Below are 13,398 nucleotides of genomic sequence, written 5' to 3'. Positions count from 1 at the left end.
GGAGGAACTTTCTGCAAAGGAAAGTTGTTAGGTAACTTTATGACTGCTAGAGTCAACTTTGGGAATCTTCTCTGTTGGATCTTGTTAAACAAGAGTGTGTGAATTTTCAGCTTTGTTGGTGGGTTGAGGTACAGGTAATAAAGAAGTGGAAGATTGTGTGTATCGGGGTGAGGGTGGAGGTGGGGGTTTCCCCTCTGGCTTCCAGTATTGCTGCCCCTGACATGCTGTCTGCCTCCCTGCAGGATCGCTGTCTGCCCTGGTCTACCAACACTCCATCATCCCATTGGCCCTGCCTTGCAAGCTGGTCATTCCAAACCGAGGTAGGAATGTGAGACTCCTGGCTCACCGCCCACACCCTTGAGCTGGCCCCCGTCATGTCTTGATCCTGCCAGCCACTCCAGACATGGGCCAGGGCTGGAGGACACACGTCATTTTGCCAATCTGGAGAAACTCAAAACTACTCTCCTTTTCTTCCTATTAAAAAAGAAGAAAAAATTTATGAAAAAGCTTGACTCCAGGAACATACATAAATGGACTTGCCAGATTGTTCAGGAAAACCCTCCGTATGAAGAAATTCATATGGAATCCTCAGACCATGTCATCCCAGGGATGACAGGACACAGAAGTAGGGGACAGGAGACATGTCCTGGAGGATGAGATGGGCATCTGGGGAAGACAGCGGGGAGGCAGACTGAGGTATTGGGGGGGTTGGTCTGGATGGAGAGGAGAGAGCAGCCTCAGGAAAGGGAAGGCGGCACCTAAATATCGCCACACTTTCCTAATCTGTGTGCTGGGAGGGTGTTCCCTGACTGAGGGGGTGCTGAGCTGTTAGGGAAGAGCAAGTCCTGTTTTGATTGTGGGAAGTTGGAATGGACTCTAAGAGCATGAGGACATGCAGGATGAGAATTTGAGTGAGACGTTAGGGCTGGGGAAGGGGTGTTTAGCTTCTCTCATGGAGGTGCATCAGCCCTGGAGCATGGCAGGTGGGCACCTAGAACTCCTCCCAGCATAGGCCTCTACTGCCCAGCCCTCAGCAACACAGGGCCCACCTGAGGGTCATTGGCCTCACCCCCAGTGCAAGGTCTCTGAACTGGGGCTGGGCTGCCTTCTCCCCACTCTCTCTGTTCAACAATAGGACCTTCAGAAGTGCTCCTAGGCTGTGGCCCTAGGATTTTTTTCTAGTCTTTCTTGGAGCTCCTGGGGCTATGCCCACATATAACACCACCAGTATTTTTGGACAATTTCTATTTATCCAATTCAGTTCATTGAATTATTAATGGTAATGGACCAACATTATTAGCTTATAAGTTCAAATACAACTTAAATAGCACTGTTAACCAATGACACAATTCAGGCACGAATTGAATTATATTCCTATGGAATTTACCATAGTAGTTCAGCAATTAAAAAACTGTTTAATATTTAGATTGTATAAACCTGTCATTTTCAAAGTATGGGCCTTGACTGGCAGTGTCAGCATATCCCGGGGACTTGTTAAAAAATGCAAATTTTGGCTGGGCATGGTGGTTCACGCCTATAATTTCAGAACTTTGGGAGACTGAGGTGGAAGGATTGCTCGAAGTGAGGCGTTCAAGACCAGCCTGAACAAGATCAGAAGACCCCATTTTTACAAAAGAGTAAAAAAATTAGCCTGGCATGGTGGCTTATGCCTGTAGTCCCAGCTACTCTGGAGGCTAATGCGGGATAATCTGCTAGAGCCTGCGAGTTTGAGGCTGCAGTGAGCTGTGATCACGCCACTGCTCTCCAGCCTGGGTGACAGAGTGGGATTCTGTTTCAAAAAAAAAAATAAAATTATGTACCACGTACAATGTGATGTTTTGATAAATGCATACATTGTGGGTTAAATCAAGCTAATATGTCCATCACTCAATTCTTATTAATATTGAAATTAGAGTTATGCTGGATCAATGGTTTAATGAATTAGGGGAATTAGGGGATTTATTGACCTACACAAAGATATTATCAATGCAAAACAATAACAGCAACGCCAATTGTCACTTGAAGGCTTGCTTTATGTTAAGCACTGGCTAAGCTGTACATGGAATTGCTCAAAAACCCAGTGACGTGGATACCAGGATCATCATCTTTGTTTTATAGATACTTAGTGAGTGCTGGGGTGAGGGTTTGAGCCCAGTTCTGCTGGACTCCAGAGCTCACAACCAGTGTGCTGGCTGCTTAGAGCAATCATCAAACAATCAGACTTAGCCTAACTCAGGGCTGACTGCCAGGGTCTGGTATGAAAAGCAGTGTTCCTTCTGCCAAAGAGTTGTAGAGCTCACCTTCAGCCCAGCCAAACTTGTGCTTCTTTCCAGCTCTAGGGTTTTAATTCCTACTGAATTTTTGTCTTAGACCCCACAGATGAATCAAAAGATAGCTCTGGCCCTGCCAACTCAACTGCAGACCTGCTGAAACAAGGGGCAGGTGAGTGGTCACCTGAAACCGTACCCATGCCCAGGCCTCTCTTTCTGCCTTCCTGCCCTGACCCCTCCTGCAGGTGCAGGCTGGAGGTCTCTCCAGGCCCAAATGTCTCCAGGAAGATCACATTTCTATGTGCAGATGCCTTGGCTCAAGGCTAGCCTGAAATTTATCTGCTACCTTCTCCCTGAAGAATGGATCTGGGTTAATGTCCTCACCCATCCCAGCTCCCATGACTCCCGCTTTGGGTTGGTTTCTTCCAGCCTGCAATGTGCTCTTCGTCAACTCTGTGGACATGGAATCACTCACTGGGCCACAGGCCATCTCCAAAGCCACATCTGAGACATTGGCTGCAGACCCCACACCAGCTGCCACCATCGTTCACTTCAAAGTCTCTGCCCAGGGAATCACTCTGACTGACAACCAGAGAAAGTAAGGCTCCCCTGCCTGTTCCTGGGTGGGGTTCTCCTTCCTGTGACCCATCTATTCATCTATGTACCCACCCATTTACCAATTGATTGATTCCTTGCACCCAACTGCTTATCTACCTTCTCATCCATCTATCTTGCATCTACCTCCCATCTACCCAGCTACTTATCCATCCATGCATCCATCCATGCATCCATCCATGCATCCATCCATCCATCCATCCATCCATCCATCCATCCATGCATCCATCCATCCATGCATCCATCCATCTATCCATCCCTGCATTTATTCATCCCTCATCTATCCCTGACCACCCATTTTTCCCTTCATCCATCTGTATCTCCATTCATCTATCCATCTGTCCATCCATCCTTCTATGAGAATTTGCCAGCATTGGGTAGATGGCTGTAAATACAACTGATAAAAAGGACCTGCTTTCTAGGAGCAGAGCCCATCCACTTGGACTCTCTCCTAACAGTGTCCCTGGCCTCTTTGCTTCTTCTTCCAGCCCCTCCCCACATTTCCTAACCCTCAGTGCCAGTTTCTTCCTTCCACAGCCGCTAGCATTTGGGATGATTCTATGACACATCTGTCTCTGTACATTGCTTAGGTCACCAGTGTCAGCAGCTCAGGCCATCTTGCTCATAAGAGAGGTTGTGTGGACCTGCGATAGCCAGATGGTGGAAAGGTGGCCTGACCTGCTGGTGGAAGGAGGGGAAAAGCAGCCCCTTCAGCACTCATTCTCTGTTTATCTGATGTCTGTGCTACAGGCTGTTTTTCAGACGCCACTACCCCCTCAACACTGTCACCTTCTGTGACCTGGATCCACAGGAAAGAAAGTAAGTCTCTTGTACACAGCTTCCCTCCCACACAGCTCTCTAACACTGACATCTGTGTGGGTGCACGCATGTGCATGTGTGTGTGTGTGTGCATGTGTGTACATTCTCCATTCAGCTGGAAGGTCTGCCCATGTGTTAGTAATTGTGTTGGGCATCTTTTGAGTTTTTCCCACTGTAGATATGGGGACCCTCCCAGGGACTCAGTGCCCACTGCTACCCCCTATGCCGTGCCCTGACCCTGAATCTTCCTCTCCTCTCCACGATGGGGAGAGCCCCTCAGGAGGTGGGCTGCAGTGTTCTCTCCACCTTCAATGCATCTCTGTGTGATCTTGGGCAGCTCCTGTCCCCTGGGAATGGGGGGTCCCCTGCCTTCCCGCAGAGGGTCTGGGCATGGGTGGGGCTGGGCTCTAGGGAGAAAGTATGATGATTTACCCTGAGCCCACTTTCTTTCCACAGGTGGATGAAAACAGAGGGTGGTGCCCCTGCTAAGTAAGTGTGACTTCTTACCCCTGCCCAGCAGGCTGGCCTTTGTACTTCACAGCGAGGGAAGCACGGGGCACATTTAGAAACCAGGGCTGGGGGTAGGGAAAGAGCAGCAACAACCTTTGTGCCAAGGTCACTCAGCTTCCGAGTGAAGCTTGACCAGGCTTCCAGGCCTTTTGCCTTATCCTGCCTCGAGGCCAGAGGCCCAGCGTCTGGTCCAGCCGCCTTCACTCTCCCAGGGTCAGAAGCAGCAGGGATGGCAGGAAGTGGACAGAAAACAGAGTCTTGTTAGAAGCAATGGAAATGGGGCAGAGGTTGCTTACATGATCTTTTCTGCCCCAATTCTAGCTGCCTTTATTCCTGTTCTTGCTTTTTTGGTGGGCTTTCCTGTGAGTCTTGTGGCCGAGCAAAACAGCCTTATCAGAATGTGGGAGCCCAGAAGGTCTGAATTCTGGGGATGGCCCTGGGACCTTTGGGTAGATTCCTCCACTCAGTGGACATGTCCTAGGGGCCTCCAAGGAACTCAGATCCTGCCTGGGTCTCTGACCCTGCCCTCAGGAGGCCCATTGGCACAGCAGATAAGACAGATGTCTAAATAGAACTAAGATGCTTCTGTGATTTTCAAACTGTGTTCCAAGGATCCTAGCATCCTTGGATTGCACTTGGTGTTCAGAAGGGAGGGAAAACTCTGCTGCTCCTTGCAGTTGTCTATCAGCAGGAACTAAGGTTTTTTCACAATCACAAAACCAAAGCAAAATATAGGCATAACCTTGGGTCTGAAGCTGACATGAGACTATCACTATGATCCGTCATCTGCTTTTCACTTTGTCAGGATTATTCCAACAGCCCTATTATCCTCACTGATTGACTTTATAATAGGTAAATGTCATGCTTTTGGATTGCTGTTTATAGCTGTAAAATACTGCTTTCACCTTTACATATGCAGACTTCATACAAGGTTGCTTTAGAAAAACAAAACGTTCACTGTTAAAAAAATGACAGTTGCAAGGGAGGGAGAGGCAGCAAGAGAGTTCAGCTTACATCTGGTGAGCCCATGCAGGGGAACACATCAGCACCTCAGAGAGGTGGAAAGAGCAGATATTTAAGGACGGGTCTTCAAAGACAGGTTCAATTTGGACAAGTCAAAATGAGAATGGGAGTAGGAGGGACTATTTCAGGGGAGGGGCCTCATGGCCACCAGCCTGCAGGCTCCCCAAGGGAAGGGCCATGTCTGGCACATGGGGAGGCGGTATATATTTGTTGAGTGAAGAAATGAGAGAATGGAGGCTGGAAGAGCAGAGGCAGGAGGAGGCTAGTGAGAATGCCTCGGTCCGAATGAATGGACTGACTAGTCTATCACATGGTCAGTGATGGTGGCTTAGGAGAGGCCATGTGGGATGGTGGGGTTCAGCCTTGTCCAGGCTTCATAGGGTCATCAATGCTTTGAATTCCTGCATCTCCCGTGTCTCTGCTGGCCAGGGTGGCAGGCTGGAACTTCATGTCTGAAGGTGCTTGTGCTCACTCACCACAGGGCCCTAAGAGGGGAGAAGGTCAGGGACAGAAGGGAACTGGGCCCCCAAGCCTGGAAATCCCTCTTTTCCTCCTTCAGGAGCTGGTTTTGAGTTGAGCCTTCTGCTGAAGAAGCTTTGATGGGTGGGGCAGAGGCCACAGGGAGAGGCCTAGCAGGGCAGTGGGCTAACAGGGAATCATGACAGGGACGAGGTGAGGCCAGCCAGGGATCTCATGTGCAAAATTCAAGGAGATGTTAGATCTTGGGATCTTGCAAGTGCTTCCTCCTGCCCCTGCGGGCTGAGGCTTCTTGCCTGGATCTATTCTTTGTGGCAGATGACAGGACTGGGCTATTGCGGGAGCCTGGGAGCCAGAGCTGAAAGAAATATCAGCGGAGGGCAGGCTCGGTGCTCCAATCAGGTGCAGTTGCCGGGTCTCCATCCTGGTAGACACCCGCAGCCAGGGCTGGCATGCTTCCTCCCTCTGCCAGGATCACCCCACCCATTCTCAGGGTCCCAACCAGCCAGGAAAGGGAGGTGCTGGGGGATGCCCTGTGAACCCCACCTCCCCCACCACCTAGGCATTACCCCAGGCCTTTGGCCCTGTTGTTCCCGGCCCCTGAAACAAGGCTTGGGGAGCAGAGCTGTAGGAAATGCAGGATTGGTGTGTGTGTGTGTGTTGTGGTGTGTGTATATGTTGTGTTTGTGTGCTGTTGTGTGTGTGGTGTGTATATGTTGTGTATGTGTGTGGTCTGTATATGTATGTATGCATGGTTTGTGTGTGTGGTGTATGTGTGTGTGGTGGTGTGGTGTGTGTGTGTGTGGTGGTGTGTGGTGTGTATGTGTGTGTGGTGGTATGTGTGGTGTGTGCAGTGGTGTGTGTGTGGTGTGTGCATGTGGTGATGTGTGTGATGGTGTGTATGTGTGGTGATATGTGTGTTGTGTGTGTGTGATGGTGTGTATGGGTGTGGTGATGGTGTGTATGTGTGTGATGTGTGTGTGGTGTGTGTGTGTAGTGGTATGTGTGATGGTGCGTTGTGTGTGGTGGTTTGTGGTGTATGTGGTGGTGTGTGTGATGTGTGTGTGGTGGTATGTGTGTGGATGTATGTATGTGGTGGTGTGTGATGGTGTGTGTGTGGTGGTGTGTGTGTGGTGGTATGTGTATGATGGTGTGTATGTGTGTGGTGGTGTGTGGGTGGTGTGTATGTGTGTGGTGGTGTGTATGTATGTGTGGTGGTGTGTGGTGTGTGTGTGTGTGGTGTATGGTGTGTGTTGGTATGTGTGTGATGGTGTGTATGTGTGTGGTAGCGTGTGTGGTGGTTTGTACACACAGGCACACAGGGACCAGCCGAATCCCCCTTTGCTAACTTCAGCTGCTGTGGTCCTGCGGTAGGGAGAGGGGTTTCCATCGGAATCTCCAGCTGTCCTCATTTCCCCATCTCGCTCTAATTAGTAACATGCTGGCTGGGAGGGGACCTGAGCTCACATTCTGTTCTCTGCCCTCATATTTTAAACTCTGGTTTGCAAAGAGAACGTTGGGTCACTCCAGTCCTGGGGGGGGGTGGGGAACGGGAGTGGGGTCCACCTTCCCTTTTATTTTCTGGCTTCCAAGTTTCTTGAGCCCAGGAAGAATAAGTGTGTGTGTGTGGAGGGGTGTGAGCTATTTGACCTTTGTCTCCCTGACCTTGTGGTGTCTGAGGAGGCTGAGCCCTTTGCAGGCAGACAGCACTTTCCTGATTGGCATATGTGTTGTGTGTAAGAACAGTCAGTACGGGTAGGGCTGGGATGGGCGGGGAGAGGCCTGTCTAGGAATGTTCCCATTTTATTTTGGTCTCCTCCCCACCCCTTACTATCCAGCCTTGTCAGTCCCCTGCAGCTCCCCTCGCACCCCTCCAAGGGGGATTTCTGCCCACCCTTAAACAAGGTGGGACACTGTCTCGAGGCCTTGGCTTTTGGTCAGGGGAGTGCACAGAGGATTCTCTTCTGCGCCTCTCTGAGTCCCTGATGCTGAGGCCTACTGGAGGGATGGGGGAGAGAGGTTGGCCTGAGACCAGCTTGCTCACCTGGGCTGCTGTCCACCTCCTGGGGTTCTACTTGCCCTCCCCTCATGCCTGTTGCCCTCTCCTGCCTGCAGGCTCTTCGGCTTCGTGGCCCGGAAGCAGGGCAGCACCACGGACAACGCCTGCCACCTGTTTGCTGAGCTTGACCCCAACCAGCCGGCCTCTGCCATCGTCAACTTTGTCTCCAAGGTCATGCTGAATGCCGGCCAAAAGAGATGAACCCTGCCCCTTGCCCAGGGCCAGTGCCGTGGGGAAGGGGCGTGTGGGGAGGGGACCCATGAATCCTGACCACTCTTGAACCCAGAAGGAGGACTTTGGGCCAATTTCGGAGGAGAGAAGAAAGTGCAACGTGGGGAGAGGGAAGTGAATTGCGGGGGGGGGGAAGAGAGAGAGAGAGAGAAAAAAAAAAGAAAAAGATGGAGGAGAAGAACTTGGATTCCCCTGGGTAGATGGAAACTGCAAAAACCCAAAGCCTCCAAAACTAACCAGGTCCACCTAACACCCCCTCCCTTCCCCAAGAAGATGGATGTCCTCAGAAGGAACAAACCTCCTTGGGAATCCACATTTTTTGGGGGAATGGAAAAGCTCTGTCTCCCTAACTCAACTGCTTTGCAAGGGGAAATCAGGCTGGGAGAATCTTTTTCTGGCCACCTGTAGGGTAGGTTGTCAAACCAAACAGAGCCACCGTGGGACATCAAGTGGCAGAACTTGTTCGCTTGAAGCTGTCTCAGACCCAAGGCACCTCAGGTCTCTTTGCCTCCACTCTATTGTCATGTGGGTGTGTGTCTGCACCCACATCCTCACACATTGATCTAGATCTGCCTTTATCCACTCGAATTATAAACAGCCCGGCTTGTCCTTGTCCCATGTGTTTGCAGACACACATGCATACTGTCCAAAGGTTAGGGATGACGGTGGCAGGGCAGCAGGGGAGGGACAAACAACCAAGCTGTGGGTGACAGAGGCTCTCTCCTGGTGCCTGCACCTGCACTCTAGTGACCCTGGGTGCCGCCAGACTCTTCTCCTCTACAAAGACCCCAGCAGGAGTGGGAGGGCCTGCAATGGCATCACCCTGTCCTGTCTTGGCCAGAAGACTGGAGGTTTGGTTTGAGGAGGTAGAGATATGTGTATCCATAGGAAGAGATCTGTCAGAACAGGCAGCTGTTGAGCTCGGGGTGTCTTCCCCAAGGCATGTGGCTCAGCAGCAAGAAACGCAAGTTGCTCCTGCTGGGGCTCTGGACTCCGTCTTAGCTCCCACCTCTCAGCCCTGTTATTGGGTTTCATGCCCCAGGACCAGTCTTATCTCAGATCTGCTTACCTGCATGATGCCTTTTTGGGGGCTAGGGATTGAGCCTTCCTGCTCTGCCCAGCCCTGTTCTATTCTGCAGGGTCCCTGTGTTGGAATTCACCCTGGGGAACCTGCTTCCTGCTCAGTGAGGCTCAGGGCAGAAACCTGGAGTCCTTATCCTCCCCTCTGTAAGTGTTTTAGGGTCTGGCTTTTGCAGGCACCCTCTGACCTCAGCAGAGCTCCTGGGCCTGCTGCCTGTACACCACATTGCCTACCTACAATGCCAAAGCCTCACTGTCACCCTTTCTGCCTTGGTTTCCCCAGCTGAGCCACGCTGCCCATGCAGCAGAGAGCAGAAGGCTTGCACTTGGGCCAAAGGGCCTAAGGTCCACTGGACAGTTGGGAAAACACCTGACCACCATTTAAGGACTCTAAGCCAGAATGGAAAATTCACCAGGACTCCATTCTTAAGACTATGGGGGTCCCCTAGAGAGAGGCATTGTACTGATATATAAATATTATATAATATATACATGAGACATACTGACAGAATCTGTAAGCTAATAAAATGTAAGAAAAGGTTAAAAAAAGAATAGGTAAATTGACAAGAAGTATTTATTGTTTTTCCATATTGCTTTATTGCCTTCCCTGGGGATAAACCAATTCCTATCCTTTTTTCTATGTGTAAGTAAAGCCTGAAGTGTAGGGGGCCTTTGTTCTTGGAGCAGCCAGGGTCTCCTTGCCCTGGCCTTGGCCTTCCCTAGACCGTGTGGGGCTCAGCGTTGGAAGGGGTTGCACATGTCCCACCCTTTGGCCCCCTTACTTTTCAGCAAGCCAGGGGCCCAGCAGTCAGCTCCCAGGATGTGTGGGGAGCTGTCCCTGCCTCTGCAGGCCTGAGCGAGTGTGTGAGCATGCGGGGACATGGGTGTGCATGGCACACATAGGTGTGTGTGTGCCTTTTGTATTTTTTCTCCTCCAAGGAGCTGTGTCAGTGTGGACGTTCTGTTTCAGGGAGTTGGAAAGGAGGGTGTCTGCAGAAGGTGGAGAGCAGGGGCAGAGGCCCCACCGGCCACCCCCTGCTTCCCAGAGTGAAACCTTGTGCCTAGTGACTGAAGTCCCTCCAAAGTGCTCTTCCTTCTGAGTTATTCAAGCCAAATATCTGGGTTTCACCCTCTCCTCATTCCCTAGCAAACCCCAATTATCTTCCAAGATAGGAGATATTTCCCATCCCCCCTTCCTTTGTAAATATCTCATCTCCCACTGGACAGCCCAGGAGCCTATTCCTGGCATGGATGTTTTGTCCACACTTGAGGCTGGGCAGTGTATCAGACCCTTCAAGCAGCCTGGCTGGGGCCCGGGACTGAGTCTGGGGTCAGCTTTCACAGTCGCTTTCCCCTTTCTCACCACCCACCACAGCCCACCTTGCATACCTGGCCAGCCCCTCCACTCCAGCCTGAGCCGTGTGTGCCCCTGCGGGAGGACCCATTCATGCCAGAAAGCTGGTAACTCCCTCCCAGCATCCCTGCGGAAGGAGTCAGTTTTTCAGAGTGTGGCCTTTCAAGGCAAATGATGGGGAAGGGTTCCCCAGTCCCCACAGTGGCCCCACCTCTGGGCCCTGCACCAGAGCCCTCCTGTGTCATGGGGGCTGTGCACCCATGCACGCACCTACGCACACACACCACTCCGCACTGCAGTATATTCTTGCCAAAGATTTCCTTTAAAAGAAAGCACTTTTACTAATTATTATTTTGTAAATGTTTATCTTCTTCTGTCTTCTCCCTCCCTGAATCTATTTTACTGTTGTTTATTGTTGAATCTGTGTGTCAGCCAGGAGAGTGCTGTCTGGCCTTGAACACGGGCTGGGACGGGAAAGGGTCTGGGAGAAGATGGGCAAGAAAGAGCCGGAGAGTCATGGACATCGCAGCGACGCAGACTCCAGCAGGTTCAGTCCCATGCTGCCGCCAGCTGTCCAGCTGGGTGTCTGGAGGGAAGAGGGCAGAGGAGGGTCATGTCCCTTCAGCTGGGGGAGGGGCCCAGTGAGCTCCACGTGGCTCTTTCCCAAAGGGAGCAAGAGGGAAAGATTGGGCGAGAAAACAAGGGAGAGGGGACCTGAGAAGGAAAACAGGGAGGAAGTGAGCAGTTTGATCATCCTGCTATCACGGTGTTCTGGCTCTCTTACTTAGCCAGGCACTTGAGGGACAGATACATCACATCCTAAGTTTGGGAAAGGGCTTTGACCCATCTCATCTGAGCCTCTCCTCCAGTAGCTCTGAAAGATGTGGACACCAATGGCCAGGATTCCTTCTCCCCGGTTTTTGAGGATCCCTCGGTCTTCTGAGACTGGCCAGGAGAGGGATGGTGGGGCCAGTGGTTGTGTGAGAGCAGGAGGGGCAGCCCTCCTGGACAAGTGTGATCCCCCTATAAAGGGCTCTCAGGAGGTTGGCGAGTAGGAGATTCTGCCTTGTTCTGATGAGCCTGCACAGGGGCTCCAAGGAAACATGCTGTCCGGGGGTCAAAGAAGGGTGGTGAGTGTGATCAAATCTAGTCTCACTCCCACTTTTTAGTCTCACTCCCACTTTTGTCCATCACCCCTGCCTCTTGGATCTTCTCCCACTTTTTTTTCCAGCTTTAGGACCTGGGGAGATCATGTGAGTCAAGGGAGACCCCCAGTCCTGCCCCCACACTCGGGGTCCTCCAAGAGGTTGGGGGGCCGTCCCAGAGCAGCCCTTTACCCCAGGTTCAGGCCCTGGAATCCTGAGACTCACGTTTCCTTGGCCAGTGGTAACACAGGACGTGTGCGCGCATGTGCAAGTGTGGATGTATGTGTGTGCGTGTGTTTTGCTCATCTCTTTAGGGAACTTGGGAGTAGGGGTTGGAGGTGCTGGGCAATGGAACTTCAAAATTCAATGTCGCCCAGCAGTGAGGGGAGTTGGGAGGTGAGGCCTGTAGGGCAACCAATTGGTGGAGTCTCAGCGATAGCCCAGGTGAGAAGTGGGCCACCCAGAGGGGCAGGGTGGGGGCCTCGGGCAGATCTGTCCCTCTTGGCCCCTCTGTCCTCAAATGTCCAAAATGTTGGAGGACCTCCATTCATACCCCACGCCTGGGCTCTTGTCAGCAGTGGAGTTACCGTAGAGGGATGTCCCAAGCTTGTTTTCCAATCAGTGTTAAGCTGTTTGAAACTCTCCTGTGTCTGTGTTTTGTTTGTGCGTGTGTTTGAGAGCACATCAGTGTGTGCAGGCTGTTTCCCCATTTCTCTCCTCCCTTCAGACCCGTCATTGAGAACAAATGTAAGAAATCCCTTCCCACCACCCTCCCTGCTTCCCAGGCCCTCTGCGGGAGAAACAAGATCACCCAGCATCCTCCCCCACCCCAGCTGTGTATTTATATAGATGGAAATATACTTTATATTTTGTATCATCGTGCCTATAGCCGCTGCCACCGTGTATAAATCCTGGTGTATGCTCCTTATCCTGGACATGAATGTATTGTACACTGACGCGTCCCCACTCCTGTACAGCTGCTTTGTTTCTTTGCAATGCATTGTATGGCTTTATAAATGATAAAGTTAAAGAAAACTCTGTGCCGTTATCTATGTTGTTCGGACAGGGGTCTGCCATGTCTCTGGTGGGCAAAAAGGGGCCTCTCCAGAGATCCAGGTGGGCTTCAGCGATGCCTCTGGTGGACAGCTCAAATCCTCCCAGCGGCTTCCCCACCATCCTCATTGTGGTTCTGGTTCCATGTGTTTATTCATTTGGACTCTTTCAGCTGCAAGAGAAACTCAACTCAAACTTGTTTAAGAAAAAAATAAGTTTCTTGGCCCGAGTGACTGAGAAGTCCAGGCCTAGCTGCATTTAAGGGCTCAAATGGTAGAATCAGGAATTCGTCCCCATCACTTGGTTCTGAGTTGGCTTAACTGTCAGGTAAGCTGTATCTGAGTGGCGGTGCCCCCAGATGCTCTGGGCTTCCATCCCACCGGCTCAGTACCCCTAGGAGAAGGGGACTCTTTTCTCCCAATGTTCTCAGCAAGAAACTGGGACACGCGCTCATTGGCTCTGATCTGGATCCTGCCCGGCTCATATGATTAACTCGAAACCAATCACTATATCCGGATCTGGGTCACGCAATTGCCTCTGGAGCCTTCTGAAACTACGGGGACTGAGAATGGGGAAGTGGTTGATCCTGGAAGGGGTGAGGTCTGTCAGAGAGAGGGGGAACACGGGTTGTCAGGCAACATCTACTGGGGCCTGTGCCCATCAAGTGGCAAATGTGTCATTCACTCGTGCACTAGGCCCAGGGCTCCTGGGTGAATTCTTTGGAATTCAGAAAGTTTGGGGGTGGGACCTATTGAGACATGC

General features: G+C 51.4%; 1 protein-coding gene across 4 annotated transcripts in view; it reads left to right on the top strand.

Annotated features, from left to right (window-relative positions):
* Positions 1–12,621, top strand: part of TNS1 (tensin 1) — a 179,031-nt gene extending 166,410 nt beyond the window's left edge. For all 4 annotated transcript variants that reach the window (XM_030802711.1, XM_030802710.1, XM_030802709.1 and 1 more), the window contains 6 exons: positions 243–320; positions 2,371–2,442; positions 2,700–2,868; positions 3,636–3,704; positions 4,161–4,193; positions 7,830–12,621. In XM_030802711.1, the coding sequence (XP_030658571.1) occupies positions 243–320; positions 2,371–2,442; positions 2,700–2,868; positions 3,636–3,704; positions 4,161–4,193; positions 7,830–7,974 (566 nt within the window). In that variant the 3' untranslated portion in view covers positions 7,975–12,621. The remainder of the gene's footprint in view (positions 1–242; positions 321–2,370; positions 2,443–2,699; positions 2,869–3,635; positions 3,705–4,160; positions 4,194–7,829) is intronic.
* The last annotated feature ends 777 nt before the right edge of the window (positions 12,622–13,398 follow it).

Source organism: Nomascus leucogenys, chromosome 22a, assembly GCF_006542625.1.
Source record: "Nomascus leucogenys isolate Asia chromosome 22a, Asia_NLE_v1, whole genome shotgun sequence".
In the NCBI taxonomy this organism is placed as follows: domain Eukaryota; kingdom Metazoa; phylum Chordata; class Mammalia; order Primates; family Hylobatidae; genus Nomascus; species Nomascus leucogenys.
This window is presented reverse-complemented; position numbering and strand designations above follow the sequence as displayed.